A 26,674-nucleotide genomic window follows, 5' to 3' on the forward strand; every position below is an offset into this window, starting at 1 on the left:
CCTGTCCTGACTCCTTACCGCTATGACACTGGTCCGGCTGTGTTGTGCAATATATTTAATAAATGGTCATGTAGAGTTTGCATGTTTTCTGGGTTTTCTCCGGGTACTCCGGTTTCCTCCCACATTCCAAAAACATGCTAGGTTAATTAGCGACTCCAAATTGTCCATAGGTATGAATGTGAGTGTGAATGGTTGTTTGTCTATATGTGCCCTGTGATTGGCTGGAGACCAGTCCAGGGTGTACCCCGCCTCTTGCCTCGTGAAGATAAGCAATAGACAAATAATGAATGAATGAATGAATGAACACAACTGTACACAAAATGGCACACTTAGCAGCAACAACTACAATTAAGCATTTGTGATAACTTGCACTTAGTAGTCTCTTCGAGCACAGTGGAGGAATTTTGGTCCACTTATCTTTGCAGAATTGTTGTCATTCAGCCGCATTGGACAGTTTTCCAGCATAAAGCGCCTTTTTAAGGTCATGCCAAAGCATCTCAATAGGATTCAGGCCAATCCAAAGTTTTGTTTTTCTTCAGCTATTTAGAAGTGGACTTGCTGATGTGTTTTGGATCATTGTCCTGCCGTAGAACTCAAATTGGTTTCAGCTCAAGGTCACCAACAGATAGCTGGACAGTAGAATTCATGGTTCCATTTATCACAGCAAGTCTTCCAGATCCTGAAGCAGCAAAACAGCCATAGACCATCACACTACCACCACCATGTTTTGCTGTTGGTATGGTATTCTTTTTCTGCAATGCGGTGTTACTTGTACACCACATGTAATGGGACAAATACTGAACAAAAAGTTCAACTTTTGTATTGTCTCAAAGGTCTTGACCATCAAGATTTCTGGCAAAATTGAGATGTGGTTTTGCAGTGGTTTTGCTCTTGGAACTCTGCCATGCAGGCCGTTTTTGCCCAGTGTCTTTCTTAAGGAGTCATGAACACTGACCTTAACTGAGGAAAGTGAGGCCTGCAGTTCTTTGGATGTTGTTGCGGGGTCTTTTGTGACCTCTTGGACCGGTGTCTGGCCACTACTGTGAGTTTCACTATTGTAGAAATGTGAAAATCCATGTGAACTATCACACCAGTTACAGTGAAGAAAATAAGTATTTGAACACCCTGCTATTTTGCTATTTCTCCCACTTAGAAATCATGGAGGGGTCTGAAATTTTCATCGTAGGTGCATGTCCACTGTGAGAGAGATAAACTAAAAAGAAAAATCCAGAAATCACAATGCATGATTTTTTAACAATTTATTTGTGTGATACAGCTGCTAATAAGTATTTGAACACCTGAGAAAATGAATGTTAATATTTGGTACAGTAGCCTTTGTTTGCTATTACAGAGGTCAAACGTTTCCTGTAGTTTTTCACCAGGTTTGCACACACTGCAGGAGGGATCTTGGCCCACTCCTCCACACAGATCTTCTCTAGATCAGTCAGGTTTCTGGGCTGTCGCTGAGAAACACGGAGTTTGAGCTCCCTCCAAAGACTTTCGATTGGGTTCAGGTCTGGAGACTGGCTGGGCCATGCTAGAACCTTGATATGCTTCTTACGGAGCCACTCCTTGGTTTTCCTGGCTGTGTGCTTCGGGTCGTTGTCGTGTTGGAAGACCCAGCCACGACCCATCTTCAATGCTCTGACAGAGGGAAGGAGGTTGTTCCCCAAAATCTCACAATACACGGCCCCAGTCATCCTCTCTTTAATGCAGTGCACTCGTCCTGTCCCATGTGCAGAAAAACACCCCCAAAGCATGATGCTACCACCCCCATGCTTCACAGTAGGGATGGTGTTCTTCGGATTGTACTCTTCATTCTTCTTCCTCCAAACACGCTTATTGGAATTATGACCAAAAAGTTCTATTTTGGTCTCATCTGACCATAAAACTTTCTCCCATGACTCCTCTGTATCATCCAAATGGTCATATGCAAACTTAAGACGGGCCTTGACATGTGCTGGTTTAAGCAGGGGAACCTTTCGTGCCATGCATGATTTCACATCATGACGTCTTAGTGTATTACCTACAGTAACCTTGGAAACGGTGGTCCCAGCTCTTTTCAGGTCATTGACCAAGTCCTGTCGTGTAGTTCTGGGCTGATTCCTCACCTTTCTTAGAATCATTGAGACCCCACGAGGTGATATCTTGCATGGGGCTCCACTCCGATTGAGATTGACCGTCATGTTTAGCTTCTTCCATTTTCTAATGATAGCTCCAACAGTGGACCTTTTTTCACCAAGCTGCTTGGTAATTGCTCCGTAGCCCTTTCCAGCCTTGTGGAGGTGTACAATTTTGTCTCTGGTGTCTTTGGACAGCTCTTTGGTCTTCGCCATGTTACAAGTTAAAGTCTTACTGATTGTATGGGGTGGACAGGTGTCTTTATGCAGCTAATGACCTCAAACAGGTGCATCTGATTCAGGATGATACATGGAGTGCAGGTGGACTTCTAATGGGCAGACTAACAGGTCTTTCAGGGTCAGAATTCTAGATGATACACAGGTGTTCAAATACTTATTTGCAGCTGTATCACACAAATAAATTGTTAAAAAATCATGCATTGTGATTTCTGGATTTTTCTTTTTAGTTTATCTCTCTCACAGTGGACATGCACCTACGATGAAAATTTCAGACCCCTCCATGATTTCTAAGTGGGAGAAATAGCAAAATAGCAGGGTGTTCAAATACTTATTTTCTTCACTGTATGTTTTGTTTTTTTTTTGGGGGGGGGGGGGGGGAATCACCTTTTCACACAGGGACACAGATTTTTCACCCTTTATAATAAAAAGTTTCATTTAAAAACTGCATTTTATGTTCAGTTATGTTGTCATTAACTTGTAAAAAAGTTCAATTTGTTTGATGATCTGAAACATTTAAATGTGACAAACATGCTAAAAAAAGGAAATCAGGAAAATGAAAGGGGCAAACTCTTTTTTCCCACTGTATGCCAGTATTATTTGCTAATAGCCTTCCTGATTAGAGTATGGGAAAATGCCCTCTCTTGACAACTCCCAATTGCCTGCTGTCACTTTTAAATACGTGCGAGTTTTCTGCATTTCTGCCCCTTTTGTTTCCTTCTTCCTGACGGCTCCGTCTGTGTCAGTCACACGGCGAGTAACAGAGCATGAAGACCATTCTTTAGCGGGCTTCATGCCTGGCAATTTTATCTGAATCCAATGGCCGACACTTCTTTTTTAGAGACCAGCACAGCCAAGACTTGCCCTGCTCAAAGTTAACCAGCATGAACAGCCAAGACAGACTTTAAACTGAAGGCTGTACCACATTTCCCATTACTGAGTATAACATCACCATTTTTATAGACTGGAATAGAGTTCCCATCATTCATTCATTCATTCATTGTCTACTGCTTAACCTCACGAGGGTGGCGGGGGTGCTGCAGTCTATCCCAGCTGTCCCACCCCGTGCGAGAGGTGGGGTACACCAATCACAGGGCACATATAGACAAACAACCATTCACACTCACATTCATACCTATGGACAATTTGGAGTCGCCAATTAACCTAGCATGTTTTTGGAACATGCAAACTCCACACAGAGATGGCCGAGGGTGGAATTGAACTCGGGTATCCTAGCTGTGAGGCCCATGCGCCAACCACTCGTCCACTGTGCAGCCTATAGCGTTCCAATGATAAGAAAATGATTCATACTGGTATAGGAGAAGGAACGTTTGTGTGGGGAAGTATTTACTCGGCGGACCGTTCTCACTATAAATACTAAATCGCCTCCTGCTGAACTAAAGAGGTTGAAATGGCGGTAAACACCGGTGAAGGTTGGCGGCACCTCGAAGAGTGACTGTAAGCTAGCAGGGTTAGCTTAGTTTAGTGTGGTTGCATGTGTAACTCGGGTTAGATGAGTATATAATATAAGAATATGTATAGTGAATGCAGCAAAGATGAAGATCTGATTGGTAAAAACATGGTAAGAAAAAGAAAGAAAACATTATTTTTACGGTGTCACAAATATGGTGTCCCGTTAGCGTAGTAGCGTTACTACGCTAACGGGAAGCAACATCTCCCGAGTTAAAGACAGCTTTGTGTAATCAACAAACACTATACTGCCCTGAAATACAACTGCCATGGGAGCTGACGTCAATAAAGCGGCGAAAAGATTTTTTCTGAGGAAAAAAATACCATTGACTCCACTTCATAAGAGTGAATACACTTCTCTTCTTGTGCCAGTCATCTCACATTCCAGAAACCTTGAATGTATGTCACACATACAACTGCAATACTTCTGTGAAGTGATACAATAACAGTGGATAGAGAAGAAATCGAGTAAGTCACAATAGCTGTGTACAGCAATGCCTCACCATTTCACACATTGAATCAAATGGCTTCTTTCTATCACGTTTAAACAAATACATTCATTAATGAAGTATGTTATGTGGTTGAATACGGCCTTTTTACAAACAGCAAATGTTACATATTTTTTAACAAGATGTTGTGATGATATGTACTATTCTACACTGGTCAGTAGGTGCCAGTAATGTTGAGACACAAGCACCAGACCTAATGTCATCGAAAAACAGGCCTTTATTGCAAGTTTTAATAATCTCACAACAGACACAGTAATCCCTACTATTAGTTACTGTAGCAGCTGTACCTTACACCAAGCTAAAACACAACTCTGAATGTTGTAATGTCACTTCCTGGCCATCCCTCATTCAACTCCCATAGCAACGGAACACATTTACAGTACATAACATTCTCTGTTATGTCTATATTGGGTAATATGAGTGTAAAGGTGACTATAGGGCTGTTATTTCCTATCCACAGGGCTCTAATCATGTTAAACACCATATATAGAAGGTTGTAAACAGGTTTTCTATACTTTCTTCGGCTTGCAACTGGACTGTTCAGGTAGTGTTAGAAGACATTTCAGTCCATGTTCAGTGACTAGGTGGGACAAACAGTAGTCTGACTAGATAGGACAGCTCTTGTTTTAACTATGGTATGCTATGAATAACATTTTTTTTCAGTAATTGCTGGAACTGTTATTGTTAGCCTGGTACTCCATATTGGAAGGCGGCATTTTGAAATCCTCTGGTATGATCTGACCTCATGTGATAAGCGTAAGTAGAATCCCTTCCATCAGTTGGAGACAAGGTTAAAGCTCTTCACCACCGTACTGCCCTATGTTGTACAGCTTTTATCAAATTGGGGGCTTTTTGATTATGTAACAATTGTTGCACTTGCGCTGAGGATTGTTCTCCCTTGTGTATGTGTGCCCGTACGAGTAAATAGAAACATCGCATATACTGTATTTGCTGTGTCTCTGGTTATGCCCACATTGGAGCGAATGTTGTTGTGTATTTCCACTATCGGCCAAAAGCAGGCTTTTCTGCTCTGCTGAGCGCTGATCTATGCGAGGTGTGATCACGCGTGTCGGCACACAAGATGCTAAATTTACTGCGATTGTTACTGGCACAACACTTTGCCTGCAGCGCGCGGGGAACATACTGCGGGCACTATCTTTGTTACAGTTTTTCCCAAGATTTAAGGCACCTGTGAAATGAGGTTCATCTGAGCTGGGCTGAGAGGCTTTATCTGGAGTAGCTGCGGAGGAGAGATGGCTCAATCTTGCAGTGCTGCAGCTCAAAGTAGCTTACCTGATTGCTGTCCATGCTGTCTGCACATAGCTTTTTGTTATGTCGTGGAATCGACCACAGAAATAAATTCATTAAAAATACTGGTTGTGTTTAATCCTACAAGATTATCATAAAACATTACATCAAATGATGCTATGGCATTGCCAGAAGTTTGCACCTCTGCTGGTTGAAGCCAAGTAATGCCCCAATTAACCTACCCTTTAGTTTCCGGGTGCACGATTTACAAATACAAATAACCACAGGGATCTCGAATTACCGCTGGATCAAAAACCTTGACATTAACAACTGTTTTTCTCAGAAAACTGCCCGTAGCTGCCTTTGAACAATCATGAGTGGACAGCACCCAGCAGCTTTATCTACTGTACCTCTACATGCGCTTTAAAATGTTGGATGTGCTACTCATGTGTGTTACACTTGTATGCCATAATGAAAAATGGTATTAATGCTGGCTGGCTGGCTGATGAGGTCATTTGCACTTTACCGCTATTACAACATTGGTTCTATTTCCCCAATGTGTTAAAAATGACCAATGAACATTAATGAATAAATCATGCTGTTGTGTAGTGAATACAGCCTATCGAGTCAAACCATTTTTGTCTAAGCATTTTCAAGCATAAAAATGGCAAAATGAACTAAAATACAAATATACGAAATTCAAACAATGCATTTGAAGATGTTGATGATATGTAGTATTCTACAATGGTCACTAGTTGTCAGTAACATTACTATACTATGTATGGAGAGACACACAAGCACCAGACTTGACTGCTGGAACAATAGGCTTTGTTTTTAAACTGCAGGTTTGAATGATCAACACAGGCAAAATAAACCCTAATAAATAAAACTCGCTAATGCTAAGCTCAAACTCACCTCTGAACTTGATGTCACTTCCTGCCTGCCTTTTATTCAACTCCCCTGGTGTAGACAGTTATAGCAACACACACAAGCACCAGTCTTAAATGGCTTATTTACTTAAGTCTGTCTACTATACTAGCTATATAAGTTATACAAGGTGACTAAAAGGGTGTAATTCCAGCTTCTAAACAGGTTGTCTATGCTCTAACTACAAAAATATTCCCTTCATAAATGGGAAATCCACTTATCACAGTCGGGTATTTCAGTAGTATTTCAGTTAAAAAAAAAATAAGTTGCTCTGTCCTTTACGGTTTAGGTCAGGGGTCGGCAACCTTTACTATCAAAAGAGCCATTTTACCTCTTTTCTCATTAAAGAAAAATAGACTGGAGCCTGGAGCGCAATGTGTAGCAACATACTCACATCCAGGTTGAATTTCTAGTTTCCTAAGATTTTGATTGACTACCAGTCAGAAAAAAAAATGAAAAAGCGGAGTTGATTGAATATTCTTGCTAGTGTAGGGTTTCAGAAAAAAAATCATTCATTACAAATTCATTACAAACTCATTACAAAGTTGTGTATTTTCCTCATTCGGGGAATGTACTTGAGCATTGCAAAGGGAGCCACAACAGAGGCTGAAGAGCCACAAGCGGCTCTGGAGCTGTGGGTTGCTGACCCCTGGTTTAGGTAATTAAACAACATGGTTATAATTACAGCATTTAGCTTCTAAATTTTTGTTGTAATGTCCGCCTCTTGCATGCCTGTAAAAGCTGTCTTTTTACATATCACAAGTAGTATTCTCTCATAATACGGAGAACAAAGTCAACCCAGAGTATTTTTCCGAGGTACAGCAAACGAATGTATTGTAATTGCATGCAACTTGTAGCCAGCAACTTTTATTCTCAGTAGATACATGTGCTCCTTTAATGTTTATCCATTAAAATACAAATAGGTGCTAACTTTCAAGTACACAAGACACCATCTATATTGTATGAAGAGCTCTTGCCAGCATGTCAACAACAAACAAAAAGTACCTTATGTTATTTTAATCCAAGCAGCAACGTACAGTAATCGCTCTCTTGTGAGCAGCTGCCCGCAGTTTGTAGCACGTTACATCACCATCACGCCGCCATCTATCATCCGTGGATCAATAGTGCACTAATTACGCCTCTGCAGAACTGCTTATTTGTAAGGGCTTGCACTTCCAAAATGGCAATATGATACGGAGCGGCGCTGTTCACCTGAAGTCGCGTGTCTACATGCCTGTTAAATCTCGTGTACGATCGGGTCGATCGGAGATAGGCTTTATATCAAGTTGCATTGATCTAACCTATTTAATGTTCAGGTCGTTTAAATGTTTATCTCAGCTCTTCTTAGGCATCACACCGCATTCTATGCACCACTGCATGTAATCATTCCTGAAATGTCAGTAACTATAGTCACAACGACAAGGAGGGGGACAAAATAACAGTATTAGGATGTATTGCTGTCTCTTATAGTACAATATCAATACATCAACATTAATTATTGATATTGCTCTCAAATGAAAACCAACCTGTTTTTGGTGACACTGACCTTTTAATATCACATAAATGCTCATATACTCCTATATACAGTATACGTTTTACTTTTTCATGCACTCTAAATCATTATCAAGTCAAAATAAATGATGCTTTTATATAACAAGAAGCTCTATAGACTTCCTGCTTCCAATTAACAAGTCCACTTGAATATACACATGTACACAGCTTATATGTATATATGTATACTTACTGTATTTTCTGGACTATAAGTCGCTCCGGAGTATAAGTCGCACAAAGCCAAAAATGCATGATTAGGTAGAAAAAACATACATAAGTCGCATTTTTTGCGGGTAATTTATTTTACAAACTACTTGACCAGACCTCACAGCTCGGAGACCAGGGTTCAATTCCACCCTCGGCCATCTCTGTGTGGAGTTTGCATGTTCTCCCCGTGCATGCGTGGGTTTTCTCCGAGTACTCCGGTTTCCTCCCACATTCCAAAAACATGCTAGGTTAATTAGCGACTCCAAATTGTCCATAGGTATGAATGTGAGTGTGAATGGTTGTTTGTCTATATGTGGCCTGTGATTGGCTGGCAACAGAAAAGGTGTCCAGTGTTTATGTAACATAAACAGTTTTTTCATTTATAAGTCGCTCTGGAGTATAAGTCGCAGGAACAGCCAACCTATGAAAAAAAGTGTGACTTATAGTCCGGAAAATACGTTATATGTATACTGCATATGTAATATATTCGATGCTCTCATTTTCTCGTTTCAGATTGCAGTGCTTTGGATACTCAGGTTTTAAAGTCATTTTTTTACTATGTGATGTATATGCATGTGTTTGTTTGTCAGTCGCTCTGCATTGAGTGTCAGTCCGTGTGTTTGTATCCCTGCAGGTACTGTAAAAAAAAAAAAAAAAAAATCCAGCATGTGCCAAATTACAACGTGTCTTGCCATCCCTGTGCTGATCCATTCTGTTACTCCCTTCTCCGAGGAATTTGTGTCGCGTATTTTTTGGTCAGTGAACAGGGAGCATTACACAATAGGCATATCGGGCCTGAAGCACCAAGAGCGACATCATTTTCAGTCTTGAGCCCACAAATTACATTGATGTGGAATAATTTGGTCCTTTTGCCTTTGGTGCTTCCCTCCCTTCTTTCCGCGCTCTCCTCCCCCTCTTCTCCTTGCCTATCATTTATTTTATCCTGAATTGACTTCCAAATGTGGGAGTTGTTTTTTGTTTTTTTTTTGTTATGAATTAGCTGTGTGTGGCTCATAGCCTGTGGTTTCTTAACACAATGCATTTCTCTTCTCTCTTGCAGCCTCGCAGTATTTTGGACCCCAAACTGCTCGGCTTGCAGTCTGGAGGGTGAGTGGTGGCTCACTTTCTCGTCTAATCGGTCTACAATTTCTGGCTGGCTTTTTTTTTTTTTTTTTTTACCCTCAAAAGAAAGTTGCTGAATGTGACAGGGATCTTTTGTCTCTCTGGCAGACAGCCCCCAATTAGTTAAGGAAGGAAATATGAGCGAGATATAAATATAACACATAAATATATTCCAATGCAACCCAGATATAGCAATGTTTTCAATAGTGCAATGTATCCATTGTTCACTCTTACGGTACAGAACCTTTACACTGACATCATCTATCCATACCGTGGCTGTTCAACATCAAATATCAATATCCCAAGGTATCATGCCATTCGCTCTTAACACTACTCATACTCATTTCTTCAGGGTTGGCAGGTCTGGAATTCTATCCTTATAGCTCACAGTAAAGTACCAATTTGCCAATTTCAGGTATCAATATTGTTTCTAGACTCAGACAGACTTTATTGATCCATAAAAGATGCTCAACTGCAAGACAAGGCTAAAGAAGGTATACAGTAACTATAATATAGACACCAATACAACATGAATATGATACAATAGACATATATACCTGTACTATGACTTATCTGGTCCAACTAATTTGGCCTGGGACAAAATAATGATATAAAAAAAATTATTAATTAATGATCGCTTTTTTGTGGTTTACTATATCCCATTATTAGTCACAATATATTGAAAGACAAGTCATATGTAGTATTCTGGTCACTAGGCATCAGCAATGTCACAAGACATTAGATTAGATCAGATCAGATCAGATTAGATCAGATTAGATTAGATTAGATTAGATTAGATTAGATTAGATTAGATTAGATTACCTTCACACTGTATGAAGCATTTTTTCCGGATTTATATCACAATGTATATCATAATGTTGACTCTCACTGTACAGAATCAATACACCAACATTATGATTTATTTATTATTTATTAATATTAATATTAATATTAATATTAATACTAATACTAATATTAATATTAATATTAATATTAATATTAATATTAATATTAATATTAATATTAATATCAATATTAATATTAATATTAATATTAATATTAATATTAATATTAATATTAATATTAATATTATTATTATTATTATTATTATTATTATTATTATTATTATTATTTATGATTTATGATTATATATTATATATTATTATCAGGTACAGATCATTTTACTCGGGACCAAATATTGTATCACGATATGTTTGTCTCTCATAGTTCAGCATCATTACAATACCCTCGCTATATGAAAAGCTACCTCAGAATTCCCACCCCTGCGATATGGACTACAGTATGTGACCTTGACCCGACCGGAGCCACATTAAGGCATCGCGAGTCAGAAGGACATGGGGGGGTGAGGCGAGGGCCCCGGTCTGCTTGTCACGTTGTGCGTCTTTAGGGGTCATACCCCCGATGTCGCTGAGGGGGCTGACACAAAGGCTTGAGGAAGCTCCAACAGCGCAAGAGGCATTGGGAACTTGATGTTGAGGTCATTAAATGCGGCTTTTGAGTGACAGTTGAGGTGATGCCGCTGAGAGGCTCGTGGCAAAGGAGCAAGGCTGACGGGACAGCAAGGGAAGGATGCGGAGCCGACCCCGGGGAGTGTGAGAATGGCGAAAGTCAAGAGGACCGAGTACCTAAATGTTACACACACGGAAGTGATCGGGATAATATCTGGATTTTAATATTGTCTCATCCTCACTTTAGCATACATGCTCAAACTGGTTTTACACTTCATTCATTATGAATTGTATATTTTGCACGCATAGTTTTATAGTTATAGTAGGGATGCTCTTAACAGGGTTTTATTCTGCCGATACCGATCAACCATTAGTGAAATCGGCCAATACCAAGTTAAGTGCAAATGTTTAAGTGTGCTATTGGCTACATCAGGGTCAAAAACATTTATTCTGAGCGCTACTTTTACACGATGAAAATGGCTACTCAGAATTACCCAGTTTTGTAACATTTATTTTCATAGCTGATTTCAAGCCAAACAAAGCCAACATGCTGATTTTTTGGCTGGTCGCGGTTGTTTGTCACTTAGCGCACACACGGGCCTTACATTAGCCATCCGACTGCTGATCACATCATGAGCCTTGATAACTCACCACACCCTGCCAAGTGCTGCCCCCCCCCCCCCCCCCCCCCCCCCACATGCCACGCAATGTGCTACCCCAGCGAGACATTTGTCATGACATGTTTTGCAAGGTGCAGAACTAATACCACTCTCACAAGGACAGGTAAGTTCCACATGGCAGACATGCTTATTCTGGCTTTGTGAAGGGAAAAAAGTGGGCGGGAGATGGTTGCTATAGGATGGATGCTGTAATGGCAGCAGATCTGATCAGCATATATCGGGGCACCCCTATTTTATAGTACAATTTAAAATTAAACAGGATCTAATATGCTTTTTCCACTTTTCTAACCTATAAGTGTTGTGAGAATGATGCATTTGCATTTGAAGTTTAAAAGAAGCTTAAGATGGCTCTGAATGCTCGGTTTCTGACACTGGCTAACTGTGACATCACAAGGAGCCATGCTTCCTTATATGGACATGTGCTGTAGGCCAGATACGCCATGGGTGGAATAAATTTAAAAAGACCGTTTTGGAAATCTAAGGAAATTCAGCTGGAATAGGTGCAGAATCTGGAAGATCTACTAAGTCTTTCCGTGTGTGTAGCTGCTCTACAAAGAATAAAATTTTAAAAAAAAAATAGCATTGTCGGTGCTATTTAACTGGTCACATGAAATACAGGGTCAGGCAAAAATGATCTGACACGTTTGTAGGTTAAATAAAAGGCAAATAAAGTAAAGAAACAACTTTTTTTTTTATTTTTGAAAAGTACATATAACGCCATTTTTTTCATATAATGCATTTTGTTTTGTTTCTTTATAATGCCATTGTTTTCAGTTTCTTTTTCAGTTGCTGCCATGAATTGTACTGGTGAGCATCAACGTTTAAACGTTTATCAAAACAAACAAATCTGTAACTGCAACACAACGAGCGTTCCGTTTGCGCTTTAATCTCGGTAGACATGATCCCGTACCAGCTGGAAACAACGATCTTGTTATGGGTTGTTATGGGTTACCAACTTCAGAGCTATAGGATCCGCATTGAAACAAAAGTCAAGACCTCGCGCCGCCAGAACTGGTTTAATTTTTAAAACATAACGAAACAGAATTGCAATATATGTACTTTTTGAAAATAAAAACACTTTTTTGTTTCTTTACTTTATTTGCCTTTTATTTAACCTAGAAATGTGTCAGATCATTTTGTCTCATAATGTGACCGGTTAAATAGCACCAATAATGCTATGTTTTGGGCCCTTTGTAGAGCAGCTACACATGATAACCCGCACAGAAAACTTAGTAGATCTTCCAGAAGCTGCACCTATTCCAGCTGTTTTCCTTAGATTCCCAAAACAGTCTTTGTTAATTTAGCCCACCCAGGGTGTATCTGGCTTAGAGCACGTGTCCATATAAGGAAGCCTGGCTCCTTGTGATGTCACAGTTAGCCAGTGTTAGAAAAACTGTCAGAAACCGAGCGTTCAACGCCATCTTAAACTTATTTTAAACTTCAAACTGATTTTTTTTTTTAATTTATTTCACCCATGGCGTATCTGGCCTACAGCACATGTCCATATAAGGAAACTTATTTGACTTTATTTGACATTAATCCTTCGTTTATGACGATTTTGTCCCACAATTTATGGTTGACAAATACAAGTAAGAGACAACTGAAATTGTCAGACACAAACTCTATAGTAAAAACAAAGGAAACAGTCAATCAGCCATGAAAGCATGTTACACAGCATGCAATGCATTCCACAGTTAATGACTGACCAAATGTGCAGTTCTGATAAAACTGCAGCTAAGGTAACCTCCATGCCTTTCTTAAATGTATCAACTAGTAGAGGAATGGGAGTTTGCTGTCCATAAGATGCAAAAAGGTATCTCAATGATTGCAATAAACGTACTCCGCCATATGAAGTCACATTCAAGTGTGAGTCCGCTTAGACAGGAAGGTGTGATCCATGATGCTTCCTGGCCACATAAATCACAGTCACGTCTCTCCTCGCGTGGTATTATTATAGGATATTAATACATGTTAAATCTGTCTGCTTCTCTAGGGCTGGCAGTATTCTTTATGGTATTGACAGCATGCCAGATTTACGCCGCAAGAGGACAGTGCCTCTTGTCCGGGACCTGGTGAGTCATCTGCCTCAAACAAGGTTGCATGTGATTTATGTCAAATCTATCTGAGTGACCTTTTGGCTGTGGCACCAATGCCGGAACCCAACGCTGTGTGAGTATGAGCTGAAGATGGCAATAAAAATGTGTAGTTTACCGGCCATCTGATTGATTCTACAGGTTCCTAATCAATATGTCATACAAAAAAAAAAAAACCTAGACCCTAAAGTGAATTAAAAAAACATCTACGGCTTTATGATTTCCACTTTAACGGACTTGCGGTATTGGACAATAGAAACGGAATTTACTGTGGAATCTCATGTGAATAAATTACTGAAATACCTGAAGCACTGGCAGAAGTTAAAAGTCTTTACACTGTGTGTTTTTTTACCATTTTACAGTTTATGATGCCCAAGTTCTGAGTGAAATAAGACAAAAGGCATTTTTTCTTGCATTTTGTCTTCAAAATAAAAATGTCGTAAAAAAATATCTTACATTAATAACACAATTTGAATTGCGTTGGTGACTACTGTATGTCTTCCTTAACCACACGCATTACAGTTTGTTAAGGATTTTGTAGCGATATGTGCAAAGGCTGACATCCCATGAGAAAAGTTATTAGCCAAGCTACATCTGTTTCTGAATTACTGGAAAAAAATGGCCAATGATGTATTGCATCAATGATTGTAAGGTATTTTTTTTTCCCATTTAATTAATGGACATTGTATTCACTAACCCAAAAAGCACATATACTATCCCGGTAAAGTAAGAGTAAAAAGTCAAAAATGAAATTTGAGAAAAAATGTATTTCATTGGAACCTATGTCTCATAAGATTATAACTTACTTTAATGTTGTTCTGCCAATAAAAACTCATTTATTAAAGTTTAAATAATACCTAAAAAAAAAACTTAAATACCCCCCAAAAATTAAAATTAAAATTAAAATTAAAATTAAAATTAAAATTAAAATTAAAATTAAAATTAAAATTAAAATTAAAATTAAAATTAAAATTAAAATTAAAATTAAAATTAAAATTAAAATTAAAATTAAAATTAAAATTAATTAAAAAAATAAATAATGATAATAAATAAACCGATGCGCACATATTATTTTTCTGACAAATACAACCCCTGGTAATGCTGTTAACTGACCTAATCTTGACCCCATAAGTCCGACTGGCTTTAAATTTCTCACACAGCTGAATGTGTTCTACCAAAACGCCTGCTGTAACTTTAGAATGTTTCGCCCAATCACCATAAAATTTGATACACACTTTTATAAAACGCTAAACTTAGCACCCAAATGTAAATAAGTCATTGACCATTTGTCTCCAGATTGTAAAACTTTGAGGATATCTGTACTCCAGCTACACTAGCACGGCCCACAGTGGCCGCCACACAATTAATATGAAAATCTGAATATTGGACAATTGGGAAGTCTAAATCGGCTACACGGAGCGAAATCCTAATGTAGTGTAGAAGCATTCATTTACTCAACTGCAGAGAGTAACAGTCATCTATTTGGGGTGTGTAATCGTAGGGAGGAGGTTTTTAAATTCCAACATAGATTGCAGCTTTACAGATGCCATATCTATTCTGCAGGTCACGTGTGTTGCATTAAATAATTCTACCAGCCACTTTGAAGGCCACTTCAGTGTATTCCCAATAATAAATGGAATAGTTAAGCTAAATGTACAGTACAACAAGCTGTGTTTTCCTACATTGTGATACAAGCACTCGGGCTATTTAGCCTGTGTGATTAATTATCTCAGAGAGTATGTTTGACAATACAACCCAGTGATGCTGTCTAACCTGTTTCTTTATTGGCATATAATGTGTCATAACATATCCGACAGTGACGCCGGTTGTCACTTCAGTAGCACATGTTCGCTGCCTCTCAATGACGACAAGCGTGGCCCGATTACCAAATACCGTCCATGTCCGTTTGTACTTGTTTGTCCCGTCTTGTGCACGTGTGTTTCTCATCATCATGAACAAATAGTTATGTTAATGCTCACGTGTTAACATTTGGAGGCTCGAGTCGAGTAACGCAAGGTGCATTTGAATGCGTAATTATACTTTGTCACGCATATACAGTAGATGTTGATGAATGTTTATATCACAGTGAACAACATAAGTTGATGCTGTGTTTGTCCATATCTCTCATTAAATTAAAAACCAACATTGTCTTGGTAAGTATGGGTTGTCGTCTTATTATTATTTTTTTTTAATTTGTCTTTTTGGGATTTTACGTGTATATTTTGTAGGGGTGTAACGGTACGCCATAATCACGGGTTGGTACATACCTCGGTTTTAAAACTGGAGTTCAGTTTAAAATGACAAAAAACTGTAGTGATCTTCAATAGAATCAGAACCAGACTGTTGCTGTTATTGCGACTGTTTTGTCTCCTGGGTGAGGCTAATGTTGGGTTAATTTTTTCCTTGACACATTTCGAGGGGGGGGGCTGTAGTGTGGTGACACACAATATACCGTAAATTCCAGACTATTGTGACTGGCTGGCGACCAAGCCAGCGTGTACCCCGCCTTTCGCCCGAAGACAGCTGGGATAGGCTCCAGCACGCCACACAGAAAAACACACCTTGTCGTTCCCAGCGTCACTTGTTAGCTCCGAAGAGACAGTGGTCAGAGCAGGCAAAGCAGAAGCTGTAGAAATCCTACGGTCGATTAAACGTACTTAAGTTTTGTCAGATCAAAACACGATCAACGCATAAGACTTCAAAATGTGATATGAGCGTCAACTTTACGACTTCATTTCACTTCTTTGTGAATCTGCACTCTAAGAATCATGGAAACTGTAGCTCTTATAATTTGCTATGTCATTGTTTTAAGCCACAGGGTGTCAAACGTGGGGGGAAAAAAGTAGTGGCTTGGCTCCGGAATTTTCAGAGAGGAAGGTTTCACTTCTGTTTTCGAGTTTCCTTATTGTTCCCAGCGTCGCTCGAAGAGACGGTGGTCAAAGCAGGCCAAGCAGAAGCTGTAGAAATCCTACGGTCGATTAAACTTACTTAAGTTTTGTCAGATCAAAACATGATCAACGCATAAGACTTCAAAATGTGATATTAGCGTCAACTTTACGACTTAATTTCACTTCTTTGTGAATCTGCACTCTAAGAATAATGGGAACTGTAGCTCTTATAATTTGCTAGGTCATTGTTTTAAGCCACAGGGTATCAAGCGTGGGGAAAAAAGTAGTGGCTCGCCTCCGGAATTTTCAGAGAGGAAGTTTTCACTTCTGTTTCCGAGTTTCCTTATTGTTCCCAGCGTCGCTCGAAGAGACGGTGGCCAAAGCAGGCCAAGCAGAAGCTGTAGAAATCCTACGGTCGATTAAACTTACTTAAGTTTTGTCAGATCAAAACATGATCAATGCATAAGACTTCAAAATGTGATATTAGCGTCAACTTTACGACTTCATTTCACTTCTTTGTGAATCTGCACTCTAAGCATCATGGGAACTATAGCTCTTATAATTTGCTAGGTCATTGTTTTAAGCCACAGGGTGTCAAGCGTGGGGAAAAAAGTAGTGGCTTGGCTCCGGAATTGACGGAGGGGAAAGTTTCCGGAGTTGTACATACATCGTATTTAGTAACAGCATATCCCACAACAGTTACCTTAGTCGCTTTCCACTCAAAGTGTCCGAGTGGGAACTCGGTCTGCATCTGTACTGTACCAAAAAAATTCGATTACGATTACTTGTACCGTTACACCCCTAATATTTTAACCATGCCTACACAATCCCATAACAGCTATGGGTGATATTTTTCAGTGAGTTGTCAGATTTCAGCCTATATAGTCAATGCCATTTTTTTTTTGGTCTCTTTTTAATTTTTGATTTCACGTGAAATGTTGACAACTCAACCCAAAAATATATGGGAGAGACTTCATTGACATTCTGATTTAATGGTGCGAGGCTTTTAAATCATGTAAAAGTGACGCTCGACAAACCTTTTACACGTGGGATGAAGTCAGCAAAACAATTGATGGTCGCCCCCCCCCCCTACCCCCTGCCCCCTCGTCATGCCTCTCGTTTGTCAATGCCCCCCCCCCCCCCCTCCCATTTGCTGTATGATTGCTTCAGGGCAGCAGCAGCAGCAGCTTTTGATCAGAATGAACAGAAACCACATAACCACGTAGTGAAGATGCATGACCAAGCCAAAAAAAAATCATAAATAAAGATGGGATCAGATCCTGTCTTGGGTCACATGGTATTGCCTGCAGCAACCTCAGCAGTGCCGGTGCATGTTGATAAACTTACATCAACGCTCACAGTTCATGTAGAGGTCCCTTCGCCATGCTCCATGGCCCTCCACATGGATCTTTACCATAACTGGGCTGCACACACACACACACACACACACACAAGAGGGTGGTGGTAAAGACCAATGAACTTATCGTCAGCCGTCAAGTGTCAGTGTTTGTGTCGCCTAACTTCCTCCAGAATGGGTTTAAAGATTCAGTGGATATTTTTTTGTTTTTTAAAAAGAAAAAAAAAACCAATATAATTTCTACGTGTATTCTGTGCGTCTATTGCCGTGTGTTTGTGCTGGTGAAGGTGTGAGAGTCAGTCACTCATATATTGTACACGTCTTTGTGTTTCTGTGTCAAATTAATGTGCAAAGCATACAGCAGGACACATGGGCAAAGCTTTACCCAAATGAGAGCTGAAGAGAAAGACAAAAAAAAAAAAAAGTCAAGCATGACTGCAGTTGAGTCATATTTAGTGCATGGACGGATAGAAAACAACAACAACAACATCATGCACTTAATGGCTGGATAATTTTCTCTAAAAGCAGCAGTCCTGCATGGCAGTTAAAGACCCTCAATATGCAGACTAAATAGAGATACTCTGATGTTGGTGCCTTCTATTGTATTTAAACTAAAACAACAATGTCTGATTTTTGTGTCTCTCTCTTTCATTCTCATTTTGTGGCCTCCCGGAAACCGCAGGCTTTGGTAAGCTTCTTTTCTCATCTGTGCTGAAGTTGATCAATGCAGTGGAACCCTTGAAGGTCGTTTCAGGGTGCTGATATGATTGGACTTTGAAACGTACGCAAAACGTGTTGCAAAGAAGGCCACAAAAAGCCAAAGAAAAAGTCAAATGAGTGTGATAAAAGGATGATCTCATGTTTTTCCCCAAAATTCGGTTCAAATTTCGAACTGGGGCTGCACGGTGGATAGTGGTTAGTGCGCTGGCCTCGCAGCGAGTAGACCTGAGTTCAATTCCACCCTCGGCCATATCGGTGTGGATTTTGCATGTTCTCCCCAACTCTGGTTTCCTCCCACATTCCACCTCATATATCGCCTCGTACTTCGGTATGTGACAAAAAATAAAAAATAATAATAATAATAATGGGCGGCATGGCGGTCTAGTGGTTAGCGCACAGACCTCACAGCTAGGAGACCAGGGTTCAATTCCACCCTCGGCCATATCGGTGTGGATTTTGCATGTTCTCCCCGTGCATGCGTGGGTTTTCTCCGGGTACTCCGGTTTCCTCCGACATTCCAAAAAAAACATGCTAGGTTAATTGGCCACTCCAAATTGTCCATAGGTATGAATGTGAGTGTGAATGGTTGTTTGTCTATATGTGCCCTGTGATTGGCTGGCGACCAGTCCAGGGTGTACCCCGCCTCTCGCCCGAAGACAGCTGGGATAGGCTCCAGCACCCCCGCGACCCTCGTGAGGAAAAGCGGTAGAAAATGAATGAATAATTTAAAAAAAAAATTATTAATAATATATAATAAATTAAAAAATCTTATCTTAGGAAAGCAGGAAGTGAACAAATTGATTTTTTTACCCCTCCAAAGTACCAGATGGAGAGGTAGGATTTAATAAGCTTTGCTTCTTCCTACTCCTTTTGGACATGTGGAACTGTGAACTGATTATGGGATGCATTCAATTGTAATCTGATGCATGTTCAAATGAAATAAAACCATTACCATTACATTCCAAAAACATGCTAGGTTAATTAGCGACTCCAAATTGTCCATAGGTATGAATGTGAGTGTGAATGGTTGTTTGTCTATATGTGCCCTGTGATTGGCTGGCCACCAGTCCAGGGTGTACCCCGCCTCTCGCCCGAAGACAGCTGGGATAGGCTCCAGCACCCATCGAGACCCTCGATAGAAAATGAATGAATGATTGAATGAATTTCGAACTGCACTACATAAGGGGTTCCACTGTGGAGTACATGCAAATATTCTCATCCGTGATGCTTTGAATATTTTATACACATTATTCCAACTAAAGGACTGAATGCTATTGATGTCCAATCAACAGTTCCTGCTTTTATGTTACTATATCCCAAACCAGAGGTTCTGTATGATGGTTTATTTTACTGGCTGTGATAAATTGCAGAAAACTCTAAAATAGGTCATTGGATTTCTCTCTCCCTCCTCCTCATCATCTGCCTTGTTCCACTTCCGCTCTCAGACCCTCACTGCTCGAAAGGCAGGCATCTCGTTCGCTCTGGTGAACCGCTCCACCCTGAATAACGAGGACTTGGTGAGTATAACCAAGCATGCACACTTGGCCTTTATGTTCAGTCGCAGCCGACCTCTTTTGCGGGTCAGATGAGGAAGTCACTTGAGGTGATTATGCCGAAGGAAAACTTTTACACATGGCCTGTTTCTTGCAAGCATTACAGTTTGGTATTGATAGGATTGCAGGGTGTACAAAATAACATATATATGGTATTTTCCTATAAAATAGGAGTCGCATTATAAGTCTATAAGTCACACTTTTATTTCATAGGTTGGCTGTTCCTGCGACTTATACTCCAGAGCGACTTATACATGAAAAAAATTTTTATGTTAAATCAACACTGGACACCTTTTCTGTTTATGTTTATTTTTTGTGTAGCTGAATAACCATTGTGTTAGCATATCTTACATGACGTAATATCTGTTTTGGTCAAGTAGTTTGTAAAATAAATTACCCGCAAAAAATGCGACTTATACTGCAGTGCGACTTATGTATGTTTTTTTCTACCTAATTATGCATATTTGGCATTGTGCGACTTATACTCTGAAGCGACTTGTAGTCCAGAAAATACATTATATAAATATAATTAGATTAGATTAGATTCAACATTATTGTTATTTCTCATGTCACTTGTACAGGGCAACAAAATGCAGTTAGCATCCAACCGGAAGTGCAATTTTATAAGTACCTTAGTAGTAAGTAAATGTAGAAATAGAATAGAGCTGTAAATGGACAGATCTATGTACAAACTATAACAGGCTGTGACTATAATACAGTGAGGATATATACAGGGATATAAATGACTATAATATGGCTATTGCAGATTATACAGATTATAAACAGTATGCACAGTATGGATGTGACAATATATAATAACAGTAATATGTACAGTATTGCAATGAAGTGACTGTGATACAGTGTGGAATTGTGCCCCGCCCCAATTTTACTCATGTTTTAACTGTGTATTAACGAATGAATGTAGTATTTTCATGTCTTTCATATCTTTTACTCTGTTTATTTGCTTGTATTCAACTCTATTCTTCTTTAAAGTGTCTGAGTATTTTGAAAAGCGCTATACAAATAAAATGTATTATTATTATTATTATTATTATTTAAGCATGCCCAAAATAAATAAAAGCATGATATAGGGGCCATCATTTTGACATCACAAAAACGAGAAGCTCCTGCATGCCTGAAAAATAATGGCATCCCTCGCAACTTGACAACACTGTTTATCAAGCCGTCAATGTGTGCTTAACTCTCCTACTTGTTGATCTGATTGGCACGTAATGTTTGTGAAGTCTTCTATTTATTATTAGCCTTATTCTAAACACTTCCGAAGGTAGCTTTTCCCTCACTGGTGAAGGAGTCCATCTGGCAAGTCAAGAACATGCATCCCCTGTCCCTTAGGCTACATTTTTTTTCTCTGCCAGATATATATATATATATATATATATAAAAGACCCGTCATGTCATTTTTTGACAATGCCTAGCAATTATTAATAAGCAATCGAGCAAAGCCTGGAAGGCTGAGCTAATAGAGGACAGGCAGGATGTCTAAGTCAATAGTGAGAGACACTTCGGTGTTGACCTCCAAAGCTGTCTCTATATTAATTGATTGCAACTCGTCTCTCCCAAAGGGGGGGTGCAGGAAGAAGAGAGTACTTTTTCTGCAAGCCTGGACGATTATAACTGGGGGCTGCGTGATGAATCCCTTACATTGTGCCAAATATTAGGGGGGCGTTAACCTCTGTTTGTGACTCATTATTGCGTAAAATCAATCTTTTTTTTTTGTTTGTTTTCTTTGGTCAACTCTTCAGAATACTTTCAAATACATTTATTTGAAAGAGATATCCAACAGAGAGGATACTTTTATTTGCATAAGTGCTTGCTTAAGATTCATGAGATGTATTGTCATGTGCCCATGAATAAACCTCTTGAATCTGGTGCACAAGCATGCACAAACAATGAAAGACTTTATATGTAGTGATGGCGAGATGAAGCCCCGTGAGGATTTGAACCATTTCAGTCAACTGGTTCGAGAATGGATTCATTTCTTCAAGCTGCTGGCCTTGGATACAATTACAGGCGGATTACATGTGTGATGCATTGAATGCTGATCTGTTTTGGCTCTCAGTATATATAAAATACTGAATGTTTTCTTGTCCATAAATGCCATGTATCATGTGATATGGCTAGTTTCGTCATGGTTGTGTTATATAAAAACTTAAGAAACCACATATAGTTAGTGGATAGACAAATAATTTTTTTTCAGATTAAAATTACCAAAGCATTATTAGAGCCCTGTAGACATGACAAAACACGACTATAGTCACATTTATACTCTTTTTATTTGCAACATATTGCGCAACTGCAGGGTCTTGAGACACATGCTAACTCGCAAACTAGAGAGCTAGCGACCTAAACGGTAGCCTTCAAGTTATTTCCTTTAAACTTAAATAGCCAAAAACTTACCACTTCCACACGGATAGGGAGGATAACTATTAAGAGTTATTTAACCTTTAACATGAACATTAATCAAACGTAATAATTTTTTCTGGGTACATGATACCATACAGCATCCATATCAAACTTGCGCGGGCCGGACTAACATTAAACTTTCATATCAAGGCGGGGGCCTCAAACTAGTGTCTTGCGGGCCACATTTGGCCCGCGGGCCGCATGTTTGAGACCCCTTGTCTACAGTGCTTTGGGTGTCTTGAAAGACCAATTACATCATCAAACATGAATTGCTTCACTGGAGACTTGATTCTTGGAATGACTGTTCCCAGTCATTCCCACAGACAGGAACAAAATGCAAATGAAAAGGGTTGAAAAACGTACTTGTACGCTTTTTATTTGTTCCACTTGTACAATCTATTTCTAGGAGCGTATAGGAATAAAATGTACAGCACTGACACAGTGCTGCTATGTCACACTCATTGTGGAACTTATGCACCGAGCCACTTACAGAAGGGGTCTAAGGGTAATTACAGCTAACGCGAGCAGCCCACTAATGGAGGTACGGTGTCTGTTAGAGTGGAGACCATTATTTTGAGGATACACGATAGTGTGATTTTAAAAGTGCTACAGGGATGAACAGACATCTTTATTGGCGGAACCAGACTGTTCCTTACAATAATTTGAGAAGATTCCCAAAAAGGGACCTAAAGGGGCAAAATGTGGAGAAGTCAAGTCATATGAGGGACGGAGGGATGAATATTTTGCAGGCAAGCACGGGCGAGTTCCCAGCAAGCTTGCAGATTGTGCGGACGTGGTAAGTAGGCCGAGCAGATGTAGAGTTTTATCTGCTGCATTAAGTCCGGGAGAGTGCTTCCTATGAGGACTGGATTGGAGGGGGATTCTCTATAAACAATCATATAGTGTTAGAGGGAAGTGGCGTTGGTGAGAGAGGGTGACAAAACGTAGAATTCAAGATAAGAGAATGCGGTGCGGAGTTAATTTTCATCATAATCATATTTTTTTTCCCACTAAAACATATTTTACTTTTAGTCATAATGATGTCATGATTCTGTGTGTCCATTCGTCATTGCATGCATACTCACAGCGTGTATTCATTCTCTACGAATTTTGAAACTACTTCTCAAGTGAGGCCATACGTGAAGTAATTAATTCATTCATGGGAATGTTTACGTAAGCATGAAAAACTCAAAAGTCATTTCAATTGTGGCTCAAAATATTGCTTTATAGTCATAATATTATAAAACTAACCAATACGAAACAATACAGTGGTCATAATTTCAACCAGATCATTTTAAAATGTAGGAAAAAAAAAATTTCCTGACAAAGTCAAAAAGCCTTGATGCAATAAACAAATGTTATGTGATTCTTTTTATGCATTAAAATATAAAACAGGTCGGTGCATCACCCTAACACAAGAGGCGGTCTATATGACAAAGAAGAACAGGTGATGAACCGTGAAAGCAGGGTTAAAAGAAGAGAACACAGGGTTTTGACTCTGTTGCTGTGATTCTCTGGGAAAGAAAAAGCGCTTGTCAATCCATTCTGTGGTGCCTTGCACCACATAGTCAGGGTTACCTCACAGGGTGACACTCGAGAGTCTCTTCACACTTGTGTTTCATTGTGTGAAACGCAGAACTGGGAGAGTGGGACAAGCAGGAATTGAAAGGAGGCGCTGTGGTAAACATACCTTAAAGGAAAACTGCACTTAATTATGTCTTTCTCTGTTCTCTGTAAGTTGTGTGTCGGTCATGAACGAACGGGTCAAATGAACTAGTTATTGAACTAGCCCCTAAAATACTCATTCAGTTCATTCAGTTGCAAATGCTTTTTTTCAGTCAGTTCACCGTTTCGTATGCAGGGCGGGACTATCTGCATCTGCGTCCTATCGTCGCGCCTCGCTCTGTGGGTGGGTGTGGTTAGCTGAATGAAATACAGACACGGAAAGATTGACTGACACTGTCGGTAACCTCGTTCATTCCGTTCACAAAAAAGAACCATAGTTCTTTTGACCCGTTTGTTCATGACCGACACTCCACTTGTCATCACGTGATGTTGCGGTATTGAGTCGGAACAAACGTGAACGACTCATGAGTGAACGGACTGACTCGACACAGCTGACCGTGTCCTTGCACAGGGGGAGATCACAGTCTAAGGACCAATTGACCGAAATGACCAAAACGAACGAAATGAACGAAATGAACGAAACGAACTAAATGAACGGCTCATTGAATGAAATGAACGAAATGAACTAAATGACCGAAACGAACGAAATGAACTAAATGAATGAAATGAACTAAATGAACGGATCATTGAACGAAATGAACGAAATGAACGAAATGAACGACATGAACGAAATGAACGGATCTTTTTACTGAATGAAACAGAATGATCCAGCTCACTGAAATGAACAGTTTTGCCTCCCACTATTCTGTGCATTATAAAGATATAAAAACAGATAAAAAAGACACAGTTCATTAATACTATGCCGCCTACAAAAACTCCTATTAAAACTCCAAAAACCTGCACTCGACACAGCTGACCGGGTATTTGCACAGGGGGAGATCACAGTCTAAGGACCAATTGACCGAAATGACCGAAATGACTGAAACGAACGAAATGAACGAAACGAACAAAACGAACAAAACAAACGAAACGAATGAAACGAACGAAACAACAAAATGAACTAAATGAACGAAATGAACGAAATGAATGAAATGAACGAAATGAACGAAATGAACGAAATGAACGAAATGAACGAAATGAACGAAACAAACGAAACGAATGAAACAAACTGATCTTTTTGCTGAATGAACAAGGATGATCCAGTTCACTGAAATGAACAGTTTTGCCTCCCACTACTCTGTGCATTCTAAAGATATAAAAACAGATAAAAAAAAGACACAGTTCATTAATACTATGCCGCCTACAAAAACTATTAAAACTCCTCCAAAAACTCAGCGTTAACTTTTTCCAAACTGAAAATTAAAAACACAGCAGCTCCAATTGTTGTAGTTGTCAGTGGCTCTGTGAGCATGGCGCTGAAGTTCGATGCTGGCCGGCTAGTAGCTAGCTGGTATGATGTGGCGGAAGTGTCAATGCGCCAGTAACATAATTCAATCAGCGTAACAATGTCACTGTAGCTGGTTAATATGCACGTCCATTCCATGTAAATGGAGCTTGTTGGCGCCTTCTGGAGTCTTTTTCCGAAGACTTTATAGGTTCCCTTATAAGTGTTTCCCATTAGGTGCGGTAATGAGCTGTGTCTTTTTATCGTTTTTTATATCGTTAGAACGCACAAAAAAAGAGGAAGACATATGTGTTCATGTCTCCCATAAGGATGATGGGCAATTTTTTTTTAAAAAGTGTTGTTTTCTTTGCATATACAGGCATAAATAACTGCAATGTTTACTGCCATTGGACTCAACAGACTGTAACGGGGGCGCTAAATAAATCATAGGCATCTGCTTCGTCTCGTCATCCTGAGATTAAATCTCTCGCGGTCTCCCTCTGTGTTTCATTAAAGGTCCTCCAGGTTTCAACTGTTGCATGAACGCTTCAAAGTCTCAGTGTTTAATAGTCTTGTTGTCGTGTCATTTAATCATTCGTGACCCCTTCTGCGAGAACGTCTGAGTGGGCAGTCCCTGGCTGCTCTTATGTTCTTCAACGCTACAGAGAAAAGGAGGAGTGGAGCCTGAAACTAGATTTATCTCAGCTCTATGAATCTTCCATTTGTAGTGCTGTCCCTTTCATCTCAATCAGGATAATTTCCGTGTTTAAAACCTTCTCTACGGGACACATTGATTCTCCTTTCAGGAATTGGCAAACCCGGTCTTTGTTGATGGCAGCACTGCAGCAGTAAAACATTCAATTTGAGGAGGTTTCTGTCAAGACAGGAGCTTGTCAACTCCGGTATTTGGCGTGGTGAGACTTCAGTCTGCCAGCCAATCGATGGGAACAAAGCCTCGGGGGCTAAGGATGTTGTTAATCTGGTTTTAATGAGATGTTAGGCTGATTTACTTTCATAGGTCTGGACCTTTCCCATAGTTAGAGGTTAATCATAAAATGAGTATTGGTCTAGATCAGGGGTCTCAAACTC

The 26,674-nt window shown here is 39.7% G+C and overlaps 1 protein-coding gene across 5 annotated transcripts in view; it reads left to right on the plus strand.

Annotated features, from left to right (window-relative positions):
* unc13c (unc-13 homolog C (C. elegans)) overlaps positions 1-26,674 on the plus strand; it is a 140,649-nt gene that overhangs the window by 19,592 nt on the left and 94,383 nt on the right. For all 5 annotated transcript variants that reach the window (XM_058089739.2, XM_058089740.2, XM_058089741.2 and 2 more), the window contains 4 exons: positions 8,783-8,805; positions 9,330-9,376; positions 13,534-13,612; positions 20,062-20,115. In XM_058089739.2, coding sequence (XP_057945722.2) covers positions 8,783-8,805; positions 9,330-9,376; positions 13,534-13,612; positions 20,062-20,115 — 203 coding nt within the window. The remainder of the gene's footprint in view (positions 1-8,782; positions 8,806-9,329; positions 9,377-13,533; positions 13,613-20,061; positions 20,116-26,674) is intronic.

The sequence above is a fragment of the Doryrhamphus excisus genome, linkage group LG13 (genome assembly GCF_037039965.1).
Source record: "Doryrhamphus excisus strain RoL-2023G ecotype Guam linkage group LG13, RoL_Dexc_Guam_v1.1, whole genome shotgun sequence".
Classification (NCBI taxonomy): domain Eukaryota; kingdom Metazoa; phylum Chordata; class Actinopteri; order Syngnathiformes; family Syngnathidae; genus Doryrhamphus; species Doryrhamphus excisus.